Here is a 22,232-nt window from a genome sequence, read left to right as displayed (position 1 = left end):
TGAAGTAGCGTACAGTTGGAACTTATAACTGTAAGTAGACTCGCTAAAAACTACCGGTACAATAGGATTGACGGGGCGATGACGGTGTCAAAGACCGCCCACAAAACGGCTCATCCTGAAGAGACGGCCGGAAAACGGCTTGATAACGGTCCGTAGAACATGATCTATGTAACATTTTGATCAATGAACCACCATTACATATTATTTGGATGCAAATTTAATGTAAAAGAAAAATCATAATATGAACCCTGTAATGCGCCTTATGATCTGGTGCACCTTGTGTATGAAAACAGACCTGTTCCGTCTAAGAATCCGGTGAGCATTACGGTCTGAAAAATATCGTACTAACTCCTCTCAAAATGAACGCATGCCATTATTTTTTTATGTATTGCACAAGGTACGAAGGTTAAGACATACTGCCAATGCAAGTATAGTTAGAAAGACAGGATGCAGAAACAGAAGCTTAGTGGGAAAAAAATATTACATTATTAAAGAAAAATAGGCAAGCTTAATAGGTAGGTGAAAATACAAAATAAAAAAATATAACGCTAGAAACACAAGACAAACTAAAGGAACTGGTGCAATTGGAGAAAACAAAACCCCACCACCCCCAGGAAAAATAGATTTTATTAGCAGGAAAAATATAATTTTTAGTAGCTAAAAAACTATTTATGGCTAACATAGAACAAAAGGAAGAAGCGTAGCTGTATGACAGGACTAAAGACACATTGTAGTAAACAGACAGAACAACACCCTTAGCTGGCTAGCAACAGCTGCAACAAGGATGTGACAAAGCAGAAGACTAGTGTGTAAGTCCAAACCAAGTCATTCCAAACCAGTAAGTAGTACTATGGTGCAAAGGAAGTTCCTGAAAAACAGCACCTAGATTTAAGATTTTTTTGTTATTATTATGCGAACGTAACATTATTTTTGTTGAGGCTCTTAATTTATGGAAACATACAACTACTGGCAAAGAAAAAGCTAACCGAACAAAGAAAAAAAAGGAAAAAATACTTTTCGGAAGCAGACGTATTACAGACACTGACTACCGACTGGTAGAGATGAGTACCGATTGCACACCTACCATATTGCACTATCCCCAATATTGCACTCCTTATTATTGCATCTGGTTATTACAGTAGGTTTCTCCTGTTAAGTGCTTTGATTGCCAGTGGCACAAAGGAAAATCTATGCCTGTTGAGTTTGTATGTTGCTGTTCTGCACCATTTGGCATCAACACAATTTCACATTGAAGTATGTGGTGTGGGTCACGGGTGATTTTAAGACCCTGCTTCCTCACGGTCTTGTCCAATATTTCTTGAAGGAAACAAGGGGGCTGCAATACAATTAGTTTACAAGCACTCTTGATAAGGTTTTGAAGTAGGGTTTAGAGTTTAACAGACAGATTTCCAATAGACTACTTTCTGACCACAGAAACACATTGAGAACAAATTAATACATCTTGGAATTGAGACTCAGAAGTGTAAGAAAACAAGATATAACAAGGCAGTATAATTATTATTATCATATCAGTTTTAAATGGGAAATATAAAAATGGGATATCACTTTTAAATCTTAGATCTTGCCCCGAGTGGAGGATTTCAAGTACCACGGAGTCTTGTTCACAAGTGAGGGAAAAGTGGATCGTGAGATCGAGAGGCGGATCGGTGCGGCGTCTTCAGTAATGCGGACACTGTATCGATCCATCGTGGTGAAAAAGGAGCTGAGCCGGAAGGCAAAGCTCTCAATTTACCGGTCGATCTACTTTCCCATTTTCACCTATGGTCATGAGCTATGGGTCATGACCGAAAGGACAAGATCCCGGGTACAAGCGGCCGAAATGAGTTTCCTCCGCCGGGTGGCAGGGCTCTCCCTTAGAGATAGGGTGAGAAGCTCTGCCATCCGGGAGGGGCTCAAAATAAAGCCGCTGCTCCTCCACATCGAGAGGAGCCAGCTGAGATGTTTCGGGCATCTTGTCTGGATGCCACCCGAATGCCTCCCGAGGGAGGAGTTTCGGGCATGTCCGACCAGTAGGAGGCCACGGGGAAGACCCAGGACACGTTGGGAAGACTAACTCTCCCGGCTGGCCTGGGAACACCTCGGTATCCCCCGGGAGGGGCTGGACAAAGTGGCTGGGGAAAGGGAAGTCTGGGCTTCCCTGCTTAGGCTATTGACCCCGCGACTCAACCTCGGATAAGCGGAAGAAGATGGATGGATGGATGGATCACTAACATTGAATATTTATCACCTCATGAACACACATAAAAGTACAGAAAATTGCTACCTTTGAGTACCGATATTGATTCACAGGAACTCAGTACCGTATTGGTTTAAATATGAAGAGTATCCATCCCTACTTACAGGTGTGCCTCATCGTCTATGAAGAGGACACAGAACAACAGTGAGTAAAAGGAGCCAATTACCAAAATAAAAGACAAGCCTAAAAGATTATCACTCCTTCTGTATCATAAAGTCACAAGTAAATATGCAAGAAATGGTAGTAATGTGAGTCAGCCTATCTAACGATTTGTATACAGTTTCCACTGTGGTACAATCGATAATTAATTTGTACTTTTAGTATAAAGCCAGGTATGATACTACAGTATTTCAATTGACTTTTGTTTCTATTATCACAGCCACGTAAGGAAGGAAGATGTCCCTGTGGTTCTGCCAGAAGTTTGGCTCTTACAATTTGGCTCTTAAATGTACTGTTTCAGCACAGTCAGTCTGGCCTCTGTGGTCATGGTTGAAGCTGACCCTAAATCAGATTCATAGAGACGGGTCAACCCCCAAGCATCAGTTCAGTCTGCCTCCTGTCTTCCCCCTCCTTGCAGGCTCATGGAGGATATGACCTCACCATAAGGACAGAAGCTTTTTGCACCTGCTTCAGTGTTTTCCACACATGCCTCCTAACTTCTTCTGTCCTACTTTTAAATGCACTCTACTGCGCTCAACACCACACATTACTCTATGCATCATTTACCCCTTTCTATGTTCTTAGATCATCCTCTACTCTTCTTTTATACTTACAGCACATCTCTTTGTCTTCTTCCTCTCTGTCTCTAGGATTTTTGCACAGCAATTTGTGAATCATGGACCTACATGTCTCCATGTTTTACACACAGGCCTACTGTATGTTCTCTCACCCCTTTTAGTCGTAACGTCATGTTCACACCTGCTCCCCTTTATTAAAGAAAGACTGGTTTGTGCATTGAAGTCAATTTTTAAAAGGCTGTATTTGACAGGTAATTTGGGACTTCTGTGTTTGATTGTCCAGGGTCCTAAGAGAACATTTAGGAGAAAAGGAGGTACAGCTGTCGTTAACATTTGATGCTATCGAGGAGGCTGACCTGGCAAATTATTCCTGTTACGTGGAGAACCACATCGGGCGGCGGCGTGGGAGTGCAATACTGCAGAAGAAAGGTAGGGAAATCCAAATTAGTGCTCTTTTCCACTCCCAATCTGCGTTGGCTGAAAAGAATGTCAACTGATGAAATGCATTAGTTGAGAACTTACTCAACAAAATTCTTATATGTCTCGGTTTTCATTTTAATTAAATCTGCACAGCAAATTAACTACTCAAGCATTTTTGGACATTTTGTTTTAATGATACATTTTGATATTTATTGCAGTAATATGCACTGGTATTTCTTTTGGGCGGTACAGTGAAGAAGTGTTTTTTACGTCGCACAGTCAGGATACATGGGTTCAAATCAACAACCTGTTTTAAAGGGTTGGGCAATATGGCGTAAAATCCATATTGCGATATAGATTTCAGTCTCTTTCAAAAACGACATGTACTGTATCACCTGATGATTTGTTGGCATATAATTCATAATAAGATAATTTCAAAACAGGTTGCCAGTCCCTTGGCTATTGACATGTGACCGTACAATGCTTACAGCCAAGTGGGGAAGCTGTTCCGCCAGTAGTAGCTTTTTTCAACAGTGCTTGAAAACTTCATTATGAATGATAGTATACACAGTCCGTAATAATGTATACTGTCGCTAGTGAGTAAAAAAATATTTACTTGAACATTGATTTAAATTGTCAGGAAAGAAGAGGAAGGAATTTAAAAGGTGAAAAGGTATGTGTTTGAAAATCCTAAAATCATTTTTAAGGTTGTATTTTTTCTCTAAAATTGTCTTTCTGAAAATTATAAGAAGCAAAGTAAAAAAATAAATGAATTTATTTAAACAAGTAAAGACAAAGTCTTTAAAACATTTTCTTGGATTTTCAAATTCTATTTGAGTTGTGTCTCTCTTAGAATTAAAAATTGAGAACAAATCGAGACCAGCTTGTTATCAAATAAATACAATTATAAAATAGAGGCATCTCACTGGTAAGTGTTGCTGTGAAAGACTCAAGCCGTCGTCTTGCGGGTTCCAGGGACCATCAAGGAAGAAGATGCCTTTTGAGCAGGTGTAGACTTCCTTTATTTTTCAATAAACAAAAGCTTTTGGGTGTTGCTTTTCAGCCTTCCCCTTGAATGATTCTGCCTCTCGCTCTCTTACGGGTTGCACGTGCTGCTGCTCGTGTTGTCGTCTCTCTCTTGTTCCTTCCTCGTATGGGTTGCACTCGCTCTGCACCATCACCAGCCCCGTTCTCTCCTCCTTCTCCCCTTTTATACAGCGAGAAGAGATACGTTAATCGTGTACAGGTGCACGATCCACAAACCTGATCTTGTTTGTGGCATCCCTCCCGGCACGCCCCGCCTCGCCTCTTGCTCACCATCCCCGCCTCCTTGCCGCCATCTTGGGCCGGGCTCCAGCGTGCCCTGCCTCTTTGTCAGACCGTCGGCTCCGCCTCTCAACAGCTGCTATTTGAGCTATTTTTAGAACAGGCCAGTGGGCGACTCATCTGGTCCTTACGGGCGACCGGATGCCCGCGGGCACCGCGCGTTGGTGACCCTTGTTGTAGCCTGTTGGAGTTTGCCACTCTAAATTTTGGAGGACACAACTAAAATGTTATCCACATCAAATCTTTATCGGAGGCAAAATGTATATTGTTTATGACAGTGTTTTTCAACCTTTTTTGACCCAAAGCACAATTTTTGCGTTGAAAAAATCCAAAGGCACACCACCAGCAGAAATCATTAAAAAAAGAAACTCAGTTAACAGTTAAAAGTCGTTGTCGCAATTGTTGGATATGACTTTAAACCATAACCAACCACACATCAACATAGCTCTTATCTCAAAGTAGGTGTACTGTCACGACCTGTCACATCACGCCATTACTTATTTTGAGTTTATTGCTGTTTTCCTGTGTGTAGTGTTTTAGTTCTTGTCTTGCGCTCCTATTTTAGTGGCTTTTTCCCTTTTTTGGATATTTTCCTGCAGCAGTTTCATGTCTTCCTTTTAAGCATTATTTCCTGCATCTACTTTGTTTAAGCAATCAAGAATATTTCAGTTGTTGCTATTCTTCTTTTTGGGGACATTGTTGATTGTCATGTCATGTTCGGATGTACATTGTGGACGCCGTCTTTGCTCCACAGTAAGTCTTTGCTGTCGTCCAGTATTCTGTTTTTGTCTACTCTGTAGCCAGTTCAGTTTTAGTTTCGTTCTGCACAGCTTTCCCTAAGCTTCAATGCCTTTTTTTAGGAGCACTCACCTTTTGTTTATTTTTGGTTTAAGCATTAGACACCTTTTTACCTGCACACTGCCTCCTGCTGTCTCCGGCATCTACAAAGCAGTTAGCTACCGGCTGCCACCTCCTGATATGGAAGAAAATAACATGGTTACTCTGCCAAGCTCTAGACAGCACCGACACTCAACAACAACACCTCATTTGCAGACTATAATTACTGGTTTGCAAAAAATATTTCTAACCCAAATAGGTGAAATTAGATAATCTCCCACGGCACACTAGACTGTATCTCACGGCACAGTGGTTGAAAAACTCTGGTTTATAACATGCAATGCTACCGTGTTATGTCTTGGCCTTGCTCCCTCTCACAGGGCTAAAGGGTGATTGATGAGGACAAGATTCAGTTGATGTCCAGTTTGTTGAGTAAAGAGAACTTTATTGGTAGGCGAGTGGATTCTCGCCAATTGATAGCTCACCCTCTTTGCGGCAGCCAAATATCCGTTTTTCTAGTCCAATGTGATATTAAACCACAGCTGAGAATAGTCCACAACTTTTTAGAATTGAAAATGCAGGTGTGGACTCTTGAAATCCCTGTTTGACTAACAGACATTGTGCAGAAATTGCACCTGAAAGTAAATATTGGCTGGCATAGATAAGAAAAGAATGATCTCATAGTCGCCACTTTCTTCGTTCCTTTGAAAAATACATGATATTTTCCTGTGTAAAATATTTGCAGCAAGCCTCGCGGTAACTTGCATCTCCCCTCAGACAAGCACAGCGGAGTCTGTCATTGCAAGAGAAGGGGAGCGAAGACAAAGAGGCATAAAAACATAGTGACACACTGCTTAGCTAACGTCACTGCATAAAAAAGGAATGTGTGTCTCTGATAAAAAATGAATGAGCACAGCTTTGGGAATGGGAATTAGAATAAACCTGAACAAAAGAACAAGGAGGAGACTGAGAAACAACAACTAAAGGCCAAGTAATAATAGTGGCAAATTTAAGGAGTGCACAAAAAGAGCCAAAGAACAAAGTAGGGGGAAACTGAAAGAGGAAGGTGATGAACTGGAAACAGGTCTTCCCCTCTTTTTTTTCCTCTGACTCCTGCTGAATGCCTTGAGTGTCAAATCTATCTTACTATACTTAACTAGCCCCCTAGAGACACATACACAGGGAAGCGCAAACTGACTCACTCCTCCAGTGGGGGTCGTCAGGGTAGGTTGTCATTACTTAACAGGGTAATAACAAGGATGGAGAGGAATGTGTTTGTGTGTTTTCGGTTTATCGGGTAGGCAGTTTTTTAAGGATTAAAAGCATGGTTAAATACTCAAACTACAAAATATGCTACTTATATAAAACACAAACAAGGTATAAAAAAAAATCTGTGAAACCAGCAATAAGTAAGTGTAAATGGTTGTCAATTCCATGAGAACCGCGATAAGAGATGAAGGCTTCAGTGCTACAACTCTGCCTTTGCAAAGAAAATAATGTCCAATGCTTGAATTGACAGTCCCAGGTATTGAATGATGAGTATTTTTGTAGATGTACTTTAGTTTGCAGTTATGTAGAACAGAACTGCATTGAGTCCTACTTTGAGGTTTATCACATGCTGAGGGGTTGCCAAGTGAACTTAATTGTATTGTATTTGGCCAAAAAGGTATACTCTTTCAATCAATCAATCAATGTTTACTTATATAGCCCTAAATCACTAGTGTCTCAAAGGGCTGCACAAACCACAACACAAACCACTACGACATCCACGGTAGGCCCACATAGTCCCACATAGGCAAGGAAAACTCACACCCAGTGGGACGTCGGTGACAATGATGACTATGAGAGCCTTGGAGAGGACGAAAGCAATGGATGTCGAGCAGGTCTAACATGATACTGTGAAAGTTCAATCCATAATGGATCCAACACAGCCGCGAGAGTCCAGTCCAAAGCGGATCCAACACAGCAGCGAGAGTCCCCTGCACAGCGGAGCCAGCAGGAAACCATCCAAAGCGGAGGCGGATCAGCAGCGCAGGGACGTTCCAACCCGATACACAGGCAAGCGGTCCATCCTGGGTCCCGACTCTGGACGAGAAGTCCATCCTGGGTCCCGACTCTGAACAGCCAGTACTTCATCCATGGCCACCGGATCGGACCGGACCCCCTCCACAAGGGAGAGTGGGACATAGGAGAAAAAGAAAAGAAACGGCAGACCAACTGGTCTAAAAAGGGAGTCTATTTAAAGGCTAGAGTATACAAATGAGTTTTAAGGTGAGACTTAAATGCTTCTACCGTGACACTGAAAGACAGTTTGGAAAATGTCAGTGGAAAAAAAAAGGCAGACATGGCAATTTACATGAAAATGTGAAGTGAATTATATTTATATAGCGCTTTCTCTCTAGTGACTCAATGCGCTTTACATAGTGAAACCCAATATCTAAGTTACATTTAAACCAGTGTGGGTGGCACTGGGAGCAGGTGGGTAAAGTGTCTTGCCCAAGGACACAACGGCAGTGACTGGGATGGCAGAAGCGGGGATCGAACCTGCAACCCTCATGTTGCTGGCACGGCCGCTCTACCAACCGAGCTATACCGCCCCAAAAATGTATATGAAACTTTTTTTTTTACCAGCTCTTACCTGCTCTGTTGCCAATAAGAGGATACAACATCATTTGGTCTACTTTTCTACATTTCTGCCTTTTGTGGCATGATGTTAAATCATCATGCAATTGTCTCATTGTGGCAACCCCTAACAGGACAACTCTAAAGGCTTTTTTTTATTTATTTAATGTTGTTTAATTTGTTATTTTTAGAAAAATGTCAGTATTGGTTTTCTATTTGTAGAAAATCACAAAATCCAACTAGAGTAGTAACTCAATCTACGCCTGGGTTTAATTGGCTTTGTAACAGAGCTATTAAAGAGGAACTGGGTGTACCCCGCCTTCCACCCGACAGTAGCTGAGACCCCAAAGGGAATAAGCGGTAGAAAATGGATGGATGGATGGACTTTTTTTTATAATTTTGCCCATCATTCACAATCCTTATGTAGGACTAGAACACACGTTTTTCTTTTGATATTCATTTAAACTCATAAATTAATGTTATCAAAAGTCAGCTTACGATGGAACCTATGGGAGTCGCTCTATTCTGCCAACAAAGCCCTTAAGAAAACATCCAGACACCTCCTTGAAGTATTTTACTGTATATACAAACCTCGTTTCCATATGAGTTGGGAAATTGTGTTAGATGTAAATATACACGGAATATAATGACTTGCAAATCATTTTCAACCCATATTCAGTTGAATATGCTACAGAGACAACATATTTGATGTTCAAACTAATAAACATTTATGTTTTTGCAAATAATCATTAACTTTAGAATTTGATGCAAGCAACACGTGACAAAGAAGTTGGGAAAGGTGGCAATAAATACTGATAAAGTTGAGGAATGCTCATCAAACACTTATTTGGAACATCCCACGGGTGTGCAGGCTAATTGGGAACAGGTGGGTACATGATTGGTTATAAAAGCAGCTTCCCAAAAAATGTGCACCCCTTTTTGCACAACTGCGTGAGCAAATAGTCAAACAGTTTAAGGACAACGTTTCTCAAAGTGCAATTGCAAGAAATTTAGGGATTTCAACATCTACGGTCCATAATATCATCAAAAAGTTTAGAGAATCTGGAGAAATCACTCCACGTAAGCGACCAACATTGAATGACCGTGACCTTCGATCCCTCAGACGGAACTGTATCAAAAAACGATATCAATCTCTAAAGGATATCACCACATGGACTCAGGAACACTTCAAAAAACCACTGTCACTAAATAAAGTTTGTCGCTACATCTGTAAGTGCAAGTTAAAGCTCTACTATGCAAAGCATAAGCCATTTATCAACAACATTCAGAAACGCCGCCGGCCTTTCTGGGCCCGAGATCATCTAAGATGGACTGATGCAAAGTGGAAAAGTGTTCTGTGGTCTGACGAGTCCACATTTCAAATAGTTTTTGGTAACTATGGACATTTGTGTCCTCGGGAACAAAGAGGAAAAGAACCATCCGGATTGTTATGGGCGCAAAGTTCAAAAGCCAGCATCTGTCATGGTATGGGGATGCATTAGTGCCCATGGCATGGGTAACTTACAGATCTGCGAAGGCACCATTAATGCTGAAAGGTACATACAAGCTTTGAAGCAACATATATTGCCATTCAAGCAACGTTAACATGGACGCACTTGTTTATTTCAGCAAGACAATGCCACACCACATGTTACAACAGCGTGGCGTCATAGTAAAAGAGTCTGGGTACTACACTGGCGTACCTGTAGTCCAGAACTGTCCCCCACTGAAAATTTTGAAGCCCAAAAGACAACAACAGAGACCCCAGACTGTTGATAAACTTAAGCTGTATATCAAGCAAGAATGGGAAAGAATTCCACCTGAAAAACTTCAAAAATGTGTCTCCTCAGTTCCCAAATGTTTATTGAGTGTTGTTAAAAGAAAAGGTGATGTAACACAGTGGTGAACATGCCCTTTCCCAACTACTTTGGCACCTGTTGCAGCCATGAAATTCTAAAATAATTATTATTTGCAAAAAAAAATAAAGTTTATGACTTTTAACATCAAATATCTTGTCTTTGTAGTGCATTCAATTGAATACGGGTGGAAAAGGATTTGCAAATCATTGTATTCCGTTAATATTTACATCAAACACAATTTCCCAACTCCTATGGAAACGGGGTTTGTACATGATGTATGTATGTAATGTAGTCACAAACACATTCATAATAACATTTAATATTTCAATATTCGGATAATTTTAAATATGTGCGCGTATTAATTTCAAAAACTCATCACAAGGTTCACTTTTTTTGAATATCACTGATTTCCACTCACTGCAGACATTATGAGAGTCAAACACATAATAAAACATCACTTAATGTACAAGGTTGGCGGTCATTAGTATGCCGACTCATTGAATCTTGTTATATTTTCGTTTAAAATGAAGAATGACTTATAATCCTCGCAAAAAAGGGGGGTGTATAGCCAAGTCTCTTTTTGTGTCATTCTAGCCATTCCGGGTCTAAATTGGCTTTCAAGGTGTACCAACTTGTCGGATTACGTCCTCATCCTTCTGCTATAAAGTTAGAAACACTATTTATGATTGATAATAAACTTTCAAGACCAAAGGAAGCGAGTAAGAAGCTTAATACTCGATGATGTTAACATAGGGATGCACAAAGGTGATCACGGCGCCGTTATAAATAGTTTGTCTTCACGCTTATATTAACAATATCACTAATACCTGGTTAATATTTAGGTAACGAAATGTAAATTAAGTATTGTTGGCTCTTTTTGGATCTTTTTTATTGGGTTTTATTGGTGGAATAGCGGACCTCCCATTGGCTCTGCTGAAGGAAAACTTTTATTTTCGTTTATTTACAAGTTAAAATGCATTAAAAAAAATACATCCGTCATCGTCATTATGATTGTGAAAGATAGGCAAAATACCAAAAAAAGAGCAATTCCCCTTTAACTCAAAATACCAGTATCTTAAATCAACATCTCAAATTGAAATAACTTTAAATCATAACCATTTTACCATGTAAAATGCCCTTTAAAAGAAAAACAACAGTTTAAATAAAAAGTATTATGAAGTTATGATAAGCAACATCCACCTTGGAAAGTGGAATTCCACAATATCTCCTTCGAGCTGCTGCGCTGTCAAACAAACCCTGAGATCGGTAGGTTGTGAGTTCAAACCCCGGCCGAGTCATACCAAAGACTATACGAATGGGACCCATTACCTCCCTGCTTGGCACTCAGTATCAAGGGTTGGAATTGGGGGTTAAATCACCAAAAATGATTCCAGGGGATGATCTAGGGTGATGGGTCAAATGCAGATAATAATTTCGTCACACCTAGTGGGTGTGTGACAATCATTGTTACTTAACTTAACCATCAACAGCTTCTTTATATTTCCATGGATAAATATCAGCTTTTATTTACTATCTTAAAGGCATACTGAAATGAGATTTTCTTTTTTAAACGGAGATAGCAGGTCTATTCTATGTGTCATACTTGATCATTTCGCGATTTTGCCATATTTTTGCTGAAAGGATTTAGTAGAGAACACCCACGATAAAGTTTGGAACTTTCGGTGTTAAGACAAAAGCCCTGCCTCTACCAGAAGTCGCAGACGATGACATCACACTTGTGGGGGCTCCTCACATATTCACATTGCTAATAACATGAGCCTTCAACAAAAAGTGCTATTCGGACCGAGAAAATGACATTTTCCCCATTAATTTGAGCGAGGATGAAAGATTCACGTTTGAGGATATTGATAGCAACGGACTAGAAAAAAAAAATGATAAAGAAAATAGGTTAAAAAAAACGCGATTGCATTGGGACAAATTCTGATGTTTTTAGGGACATTTACTAGGATAATTCTGGGAATTCCCTTATCTTTCTATTGTGTTGCTAGTGTTTTAGTGAGTTAAATAGTACCTGATGGTCGGAGGTGTACGTCCACGGGTGTCTTGACGCCAATGTCTCAGGGGAGTCGACGGCAGCTTTATAGACGGCACAAGCTCAGCTTTTCTCCGGTAAGAAGCGACTTTTTACCACAATTTTCTCACCGAAAACTGCTGGTTGACATTCCGTCGTAATTCATGTTTGCTTGACCGCGCTGTGATCCATAGTAAAGTTTCACCTCCAGGAATTTTAAACAAGGACTCACCATGTGTTTGTGTGGTTTAAGGCTAAAACTTCCCAACTCCATCTTTCTACTGTGACTTCTCCAATATTAATTGAACAAATTGCAAAAGATTCAGCATCACAGCTCTCTAAAATACTGTGTAATTATGCCGTTAAAGCAGACGACTTATAGCTGTGTGTGTGTGCAGCGCTCATATTTCACAAGAGCCCATGACGTCTTGCGTACGGGTCATCATTACACGACGTTTTCAAAACGAAACTCCCGGGAAATTTGAAATAGTAATTTAGTAAACTAAAAAGGCCGTATTGGCATGTGCTGTAATGTTAATACTTCATCATTGATATATAAACTATCAGACTGCGTGGTGGGTAGTAGTGGGTTTCAGTAGGCCTTTAACATTCTTGGCTAGCGTTAGTCTATCTGTCTTTAGTATCGTGCTTCGTGAATTGCTTCGCCAAGTTCGCGACACGCTCTATGATTAATTTTTATTTAATTCAATGAAAATCATCCTCTTCTTCTTGTCGGTCCAGTCCTTTACGCTCACTTTCTTCCTTACCATGGTTGGAAAAACACAATAACTGTATGTCCATCTGTAGCAACAACCCCTACCAAAAAGTATGGAATCACCTGATTCCATATTTTGCCAGGGATTTTATAAGCTCAGGCTATCAAATAAGACCAGTTATTTTTGAAGTATTTTATAGGGTTCACTGTGACATTTTCTACACCAACTATAGGTGGGGGTGCTTGTAACAAAAATGTTTGCTTGCAATTTAAAGCATCACAGTTAGCTGAGTGGCGGGTCTTATATCTCAAAATACTCTCAGGTTTTCTCTTAAATTGAGGTACCACAAATTAAATTCAGGTTAGCACAAAATATTAATGTATGCTGGGTCACCAGAAATAGGTGTCATAGAAATCTAATATATTATTATTATTATTTGTTTTATTAACATTATTATTACCATCAGTAATAATAAGGTTTCTATTTGTGGAATGTATTTTTGGAAATCAAAAACAAAGAAGACTGGCAGAATACTAATTTAATAATGTAAAATAATAATGTTTTGGATTCCTTTAACTGTACATAATTGTCTCGTAGATAAAGTATGTGGCAAATGCATCACAACGCCGTTTTGCTGAACATCAATAAATCACAGTTGATCTATATAGCCCTAAAAAAACGAGTGTCTCAAAGGGCTGCACAAGCCACAACGACATCCTCGACTCAGATCCCACATCAGGGCAACGAAAAACTCAACCCAATGGGATTACAATGAGAAACCTTGGAGGGGACCGCATATGTGGGGACCCCCTCCTTGGGCGACCGGTGCAATGGAACACGAGTGGATCTAGTTAATAGTGTGAAAGTCCAGTCCATAGTGGGGCCAGTAGGGGATCATCTTGAGTGGAGACAGCTCAGCAGTGCATAGACGTCCTCAACTGATGTACAGATGAGTGGTCCATCCCGGGTCCCGACTTTGAAAAGTTTGCGCCTCATTTGTAGTCACCTAATCTGTGCCCACCCTCTCCTTTGTGGCAGAGCAGAAAAGAGATGGCAGATAAACTGGTCTAAAAGGGGGATCTCTTAAAAGGCTAGAGTATACAAATTAGTTTTAACACTAAAAGACCCAGGATTTTTTTGATCTACCTATAAAACCCAGGGGGCAGCCGATCGGCTGGAAGGCCTCCTGTGAACCTTTCTTTTGTTATGTAAACGGGGCAATCACTGGGGGACCACAGGAGGGGACATGCTGAGCCACTTCACTCAAAACACCTTGACATAAAATGGTGGAGGGGGAGAATCAGATAGGAGCTGCTAACTGACTGTCTGTCTTTCACTAGTTTCCCAGACACATAGGAGGAGAAAAAGAACAGAACCACATAAAAAAAAAAACTAAAAATCTGTGGTAGCCCCACCAGTCATTTACAGAATTGTTCATCAAGTTGATATCTACACCAGAAACGTATTTGATTGGTTTTATTTTAGAATTTGTATATTGTTTTTGCCTGTTTTGCTCTTTCCCTCTATTTTCTCTTTTCCTGTCTCTCCCTGTCCTAACTCATAGATAACCATACTGACTGTTGCTGTTTGCCCATACTGTAATGTGATGTTATGTCAAAGATATGATATTATATGTCTGATTTCAAAATACCAGTTATGGATTTGAGCTGTGCCAGGTTCTGCTCAACTCCTCAGGTCGCCTTTACGCAGAAGACAAAAGAATTTCACACCTCAATTCTCAGATGTGCTCAGAGAGCGCACCCAAGGGGCACTGCCATGCTAATGACCAATGTGGCTATAATGGCTCATGTGACTGCAACCTGATTGCCTGGTTTACATAACAAAAGGAGGGCCTTCCAGTCGATCGGCTGACCTGTGGGTTTTATAGGTAGAAAACCCAAATGGCTGCTCTCTGGGTCTTCTGGTGTTAAGATGGGAGTTAAATCCAAAACATCAGTCCCTTTACCATAATTAATGGCCTGAGGCACCATTGTCAGTCATAGTGTCAATTGCATGAACACTTTTGTTGTTGTGAACTTCAGTGGCTCAACTGAAGGCAACGGCATATCACGGTGTGAAGAAAAATGCTGCTATTACTCGGCAGAAATTAACTTCACTGAGCAAGATGCTTTACCCTTTGAACTGATCTTGTCAATTCAAAGCGGCAAGTAATTTGTCTTTTCCGCCTCTAGCGTAGACTGCTTCTTTCAAAGTTCAGTAACCACGCTAAATAGCAAGTTCTCTTTTCCCCCCTCCCCGCCTCCTGGTGTGCCGCCTTGTAGCAAGGGCACGTTAGAGCGCCTGAACACAACACGACAGCCGAGACAAAGCACATGTTCTGCTACGTTAGCACACATTAATAAAGCTTGATTTCACACAGTGTGTGATTGTGTTAGGAGTGCTCCCTTCCCCCAGTCACCTAATTGGTAATTGCAGATGTGATTTATTTATTTTGAACACACCATGGACGGGAATCATAGTTGACAAAGTAGAAAGAGCTGCCTTGAGCCAACATGATAAGAGAATTACTAGAAAGAAAAGAAGAATAGTTTTCTGGAGAATAATAAAACCAATGGGGACTGCGACAAACAGAAAATATATCCAAACATTTAAAAAAACTTTAACACAAATAATGCAACAGACCATTATCCCATCCTTCTCTTGTGTAAAGTAGATTTGTACAGCATATACGGGTATGTACCAATATTATTTGCCTCTGAGGCTGGATAGAACAGGTTTGATAAAATGATGATACAATTAAGGGCTTCACGGTGGCAGAGGGGTTAGTGCGTCTGCCTCACAATACGAAGTTCCTGCAGTCCTGGGTTCAAATCCAGGTTCGGGATCTTTCTGTGTGGAGTTTGCATGTTCTCCCCGTGAATGCGTGGGTTCCCTCCGGGTACTACGGCTTCCTCCCACTTCCAAAGACATGCACCCGGGGATAGGTTGATTGGCAACACTAAAGTGGCCCTAGTGTGTGAATGTGAGTGTGAATGTTGTCTGTCTATCTGTGTTGGCCCTGCGATGAGGTGGCTACTTGTCCAGGGTGTACGCTGCCTTCCGCCCGATTGTAGCTGAGAGAGGCGCCAGTGCCCCCCGCGACCCCGAAAGGGAATAAGCGGTAGAAAATGGATGGATGGATGGACAATTAACCCCGCCTTCCGCCCGATTGTAGCTGAGATAGGCACCAGCAACCCTAAAAGGGAATAAGCGGTAGAAAATGGATGGATGGATAATACAATTAATTCAATAAATAAAATGAAATAAGCAGACAGGGACATTGTCTAGGACAGTGGTTCTCAAATGGGGGTATGCGTACCCCTGGGGGTACTTGAAGGTATGCCAAATAGCAACAATTCAAAAATCCTTTATAAATATATTTATTGAATAATACTTCAATAAACTGTGAAAAGAAATGCAACACACAGCTAGATGTTGTTGTTGACATGTTCCATAAATATTGATGTAAAAGATTTCTTTTTTTGTGAAGAAATGTTCTGAATTAAGTTCATGAATCCAGGTGGATCTCTATTACAATCCCCAAAGAGGGCACTTTAAGTTGATGATTATTTCTATGTGTAGAAATCTTTATTTATAATTAAATCACTATTTTTCAACAAGTTTTTAGTTGTGTTTATATCCATCTATCCATCCATTTTCTACCGCTTATTCCCTTTTGGGGTTGCGGAGGGTGCTGGCTCCTATCTCAGCTACAATCGGGCGGAAGGCGGTTTACACCCTGGACAAGTCGCCATCTCATCGCAGGGCCAACACAGATAGACAGACCGAATACATGCACCTGGGGATAGGTTGATTGGGAGCACTATGTTTATATCTTTTTTTCCAAATAATTCAAGAAAGACCACTACAAACAATTAATATTTTGCACTGTTATACAACTTAATAAATCAGAAACTGAGGACAGAGTGCTGTATTTAACTTCTTTATCTCTTTTTTTCAACCAAAAATGCTTTGCTCTGATTAGGGGGTACTTAAATTTAAATAATGTTCACAGGGGGTACATCACTGCAAAAAGTTTGAGAACCACTGGTCTAGGGCGTACCCCGCCTACCACCCGAATGCAGCTGTGATAGGCTGGAAAAAGGGGGGCGGGGTCTTAAACGGTGGATTTGTTGTGTATGGACTCGGCTAAGTTTAGGTTTGATATACCCTGGATAACCTTATCCGGCTTAGTGTAAACGGGGCCTTAGACAAACTGGACTGGTTTGCTCGCTTGTAAATTTCCCTGCAAAATACACCCCAACAGAAATAAATGATGAATTTTCATTAGAACATTTTAGAAATGTCTGTGTATAATATTGTGACAAAACTGTGTAATTTGTGTCCAAATATTTGAGTCTTATTAAGATAATTTGACTCAAATTAAAAAATCACCTGTGATTAATTATGATTAGTCCAAGTTCAAAAGTGTGATCTATCATTTATTTTTTTTCTTTGTCTGTTGTAAGAAATAAAGCAAATGAAAGTGCAATGTTAGGTGTTTCTCCTGAGCACTGACAGTGGCATGCAAGTGGTTGATTAGTAAAAGTGAAGGCAAAATCTGTGACAGTTAGGTAAGGAGAGGGTAAGCTGAGGGAGGAAATGGGCAAGTGGAAAAATAGAGACAGAGGAGCGAGCCATGGGGCGTTTTACATACAGTATATGACAGGATCAGGCGATCTGATTTAATGTCTCTTTACAGCTAATATTTGGCAATTAGAGGAGTACCTGCTGGCCTGGTACTTTCTGCAATGATGTGACAGTCACTTGTCACGGCGTTGGAGAGACGTCTGCTGGTGACAGATGGTAACGTCAGATTAAATCTAGACATTCATATTGACACGCATAAAATGACAGATGGCAAATACATCATAAAGCAACAATTAAAAGTTTATAAGAATAACAGTCCAGGGAGGCTTGCATACATTTGCTATGTAGACAAAAGTATTGGGACACTTAGCCAATACTTAAACACTCACTCAAATAGAAGAAAACTTGATTTCTAGTGTGGATTACAGTGTGAGGTCAACATAGGTCAATTTGAGGTTGGTGGTGTCGTGTTCTTTAACATCAAACTCATTCAACCATGTCTGACTTGTCCGTTAATAGACCTGCATAGAATCAAAAAACACAGGACGAGATGTTGAACAGTCCCTTGTGCCAAATGTGGAGAGTACTCGCTCGAGATGTCCTTGTTGTTAAGACTGGTAGACAGAAAGACTGGTAGACAGACAATGTGAGGATGTGGGGGGTGGGGTGTTCTTGTGAGTTGTGGGATATGAGACTTGGTCAGGGTTAAATTCCAGGACAATTGGACAAGCGACACATCTTCAGTAGTGTGCCCTAGCATCATTGGGTGTTTCGGCCCTCAAACACTATACACCCTCCACAAAGGTGGCCCGCCGAAGGATGATCAGTCCTCGACTTGTGTCCCGTGCTCAACTGTTCCAGAAATTCACCCTGTTACACTGCTGTTTATGGGGCCCAAACGGGGTCCTTCCGCTTGAGCCAAATCCACTGGCTGCTTCTAATGGGAAAAAAAGACTACCTCTTTTGTTTATACGGTGTAGTTCTACACTAAGGAAAACTACAACAATAAAACATAAATTGTTCATAAAAACTCTCTTGTATTGGATAGCATTATGTTGTGCTGGTGTGCCTAATATAGTGGAGTGGTTAGCATTTTAAAGATAATAGATTTAAACAGTACCTCCAACATATCTCCTCCCTTGTTTATTTTTAATTATGCGTCCGCTGTACGAATTATGTGTATTCTATTTCAGGGGTAAACCTTCAGAGAATTTAATTAATTCCACAGAAACATCAGCTTTGGTGTATTTCTTTCATATTTCCATATACCAAGTGTCTGTCTTTGTGTCACATACACCAAAAAAGACTTCAAAAGACACCCAGTTCATAATTCTCTTCCCTCCTCTTTCCTTGCCTCTATAGAAGCATTTTAAGAAATTGAGATGTCCTCCAAGAAGCCATGCGGGGATCAATTCCTAGATCTCAGCAGGCAGGAGGTCCAAGAAGTGGAAGAACAAATTAGGCATGGATAAAATAGTCTTTGAGCAGCTCAACAACTTTGATTAGTAATTAGAACCACATTAAGCAACTAAAAGGAGAAAGACTTGTTATAATATTACATTATAGATCAGAACGATTGCAAGGAAGATAGCAATGCAAACAGCTATATGGCAAAATAAAACAAACTTCTATATGCACTAAACTAAACACCAGTAATTATAGTATAATTGTAAAGATGGCTCATACACAACACAAGACAATACTAAAAATACATTTGAAAAACATCCTAGGTAGACACGTTTTTTTTTTTTCCATCTTAGTCACCTATTCCCTCCATAAAGCCCTCTAAAGACGTCTAAGAACAACTAACAATACTCAATTTAGATGCCGTGACCTGTTTGTTACCTTTATTAAAGTATTAGCAACATTTTTATTATTAAAGCTAAGGTAAGATCGCAGCTGTTTTTAGCAACACGCCTTGTTCACAGAGTTACAGTATGTACTGTAGCTATTCAGAATCAGAAATATTTTATTAATCCCTGAGGGGAAATTTAAAATTTTCAGCACAATCCCATTCAAGAGCAGACAGACATTCCGGGGAGACAGAACAGGATTGATTACTGGTCTGCCAACTTCCCTTCCTTACAAAAAAGGTCAGAAACAAGTAAATGCTGAAGGGGTGCTAATTAGTAAAACGTGGATTCTATAGTGTAACGTCGTGGCCTTAAACTGAGAAGTTGGTCAACTTTTAAATTCAACTTAGATCCGAAGATATCGCTTGGTAGACGCGACAATATGTTTGTTTTCTCCTCGTATTTTTACCTGTGTGAGGATTATGGTGAAATCACCTAAACTGGGACCACAAATCTTGTGCTGAAAGATGTAAACATCCCATCAGTCGGCATCTCAGTGAGAGCAGACATTGTACAATAAGTAATTGTTTAATTATGTTCGTAGTTGGATTTTCTTGTTTGGCACTTAGGACTGGGGCTATATTCTGCTTAATGTTTCACTATATGGCCAAACCTGTTTAGTACACAGCTTCTAAAACGTGTAGCTCATCCACTGAATATTCAGGCCCAAAAATATAAGATTTTGGATCATCATTTGTCCCAAAGTAGTTCTTGTTGGCTCTAATGAAGTCTGCCATGATTAGTAAGTGTTTTTGTTGAAGGAAATAGCAAATGGGAATTTTTGACGGCCAAAAATAAATGTTCTGGCATTGCTCAAAATTACCAAAATACTGTATATACAACGTGGTAGCATTAATATGCCTGTTAAAAAAAAATATATATATATATATATATATATATATATATATATATATATATATATATATCCAACCAATCCATTTTCTACCGCTTATTCCCTTTAGGGTCACGGGGGGTTCTGGAGCCTACCTCAGCTGTATTTCGGGCGGAAGGCGGCGTACACCCTGGACAAGTCACTACCTCATCAACAGGGCTAACACAGATAGACGGACAACATTCACACTCACATTCACATATATATATACATATATATATATATATATATATATATAAAAATATATCAATGATAAATGGGTAAATGGGTTGTACTTGTATAGCGCTTTTCTACCTTCAAGGTACTCAAAGCGCTTTGACACTACTTCCACATTTACCCATTCACACACACATTCACACACTGATGGAGGGAGCTGCCATGCAAGGCGCCAACCAGCACCCATCAGGAGCAAGTGTGAAGTGTCTTGCTCAGGACACAACGGACGTGACGAGGTTGGTACTAGGTGGGATTTGAACCAGGGACCCTCGGGTTGCGCAGGGCAACTCTCCCACTGCGCCGTATATATATATCTATATATATATCTATATATATAGATATATATATATATATATATCTATATATATATAGATATATATATATATATATATATATATATATATATATATATAGATATATATATATATATATATATATATATACATACATACATACATACATAGGTTTTATAAAGGGCTTTATAGGCAGAGTACAGCCAAATCCTATTTACCTGCATTATATTTTGCAAGTAGATATCCATCCATTTCCTACCGCTTATTCCCTTTTGGGGTCGCGGGGGGGCGCTGGCGCCTATCTCAGCTACAATCGGGCGGAAAGCGGAGTACACCCTGGACAAGTCGCCACCTCATCGCAGGGCCAACACAGATAGACGGACAACATTCACACTCACATTCACACACTAGGGCCAATTTTCAGTGTTGCCAATCAACCTAACCCCAGGTGCATGTCTTTGGAAGTGGGAGGAAGCCACGCATTAAAAATGTAAAACAAATGTTTCATCAATTAATTTTTTCTTTTTTTCATCAAACTTTGTTACAATTTGGTTTTCCATATGAATTGTTTTTGAACATTTTCTTTAGTAAAAATCTGTAAATTTTAATTTGCATATTTCTCTATCATATAGAGTGCAGGAAGCTGATATGAGGCTGGCGCTTTTGACCTTGCTTAGTGGGTATGCAAATTCCCCACTTTTTGGGCAGTGTGTGCGCTCTGTCCTTAGTGCACTGAATGAAGAAACCAGAAAAGACAGTGCTGAGCATTTGTTTTCTCATTTAAGTGCGTAAAGGAGGGTCTCTTGTCAGATTTAGTGCGCAAGCAAGTCACCACCCTGCCTGGGAGTGTAGCTATTTCTGTTTGCAATAATGTCGCCTATACAACATTTCCAGAAACATATAATGCATCATAGAATCCACAACCTTTGTAATATTTTAATGTATGTGGGACATCATTATCAATAGAACTCCAAATGCAGAAAACTCATACGAGGAGGCACTATGATACCTTCAGTTACAACACAGTCAGTATGAATTGAGGTGGTGTATGTGGGCCAGCAGTTGCTTATTGTTACCATACACCACCTTTTTTCCAAAGAAAAGCCCAGCTGCTTTTTTTTTTTTCAAACTTTAATCACGCAAACAAAATACAAGAAATGTATGGTAATGCTCTGCTGTGTGAATAAATTAATGTAACTGCCGAGACGGCAGCTTATATATACAAGCTCAAATACATGCAAATAAGATAGGACCCTAAATGTTTTTTAATTCTATAAAATTAAAATGTGACTAAGAAATATTTGACATTTTTATGAGAGTAAATTATTACCTTATTGTAATATTTGAGCAGAATGTATTGCCATTTAGCGTAGCCATCCATCCATCCGCAACTCAACCAACTCCAAAGTGCCTTACCTGCTATAAACCTCACAGTAGTACAATATGACAATAATGTGCAGTCTATTGTTAATTTTACCCTAAAATAAATATTTTGTTCAACGCTCCCTAAAATACCATAAGAGTCATAGACCATCCAGAATCCACTAATTAATATCTCTCATTTATTATCTGTATGAGATTG

General features: G+C 39.9%; 1 protein-coding gene across 3 annotated transcripts in view; it reads left to right on the top strand.

Annotated features, from left to right (window-relative positions):
- il1rapl2 (interleukin 1 receptor accessory protein-like 2) overlaps positions 1–22,232 on the top strand; it is a 761,422-nt gene that overhangs the window by 708,690 nt on the left and 30,500 nt on the right. For all 3 annotated transcript variants that reach the window (XM_061901658.1, XM_061901657.1, XM_061901659.1), the window contains one exon: positions 3,278–3,423. In XM_061901658.1, the coding sequence (XP_061757642.1) occupies positions 3,278–3,423 (146 nt within the window). The remainder of the gene's footprint in view (positions 1–3,277; positions 3,424–22,232) is intronic.

This window comes from Nerophis ophidion, linkage group LG05, assembly GCF_033978795.1.
Source record: "Nerophis ophidion isolate RoL-2023_Sa linkage group LG05, RoL_Noph_v1.0, whole genome shotgun sequence".
Classification (NCBI taxonomy): Eukaryota; Metazoa; Chordata; class Actinopteri; order Syngnathiformes; family Syngnathidae; genus Nerophis; species Nerophis ophidion.
This window is presented reverse-complemented; position numbering and strand designations above follow the sequence as displayed.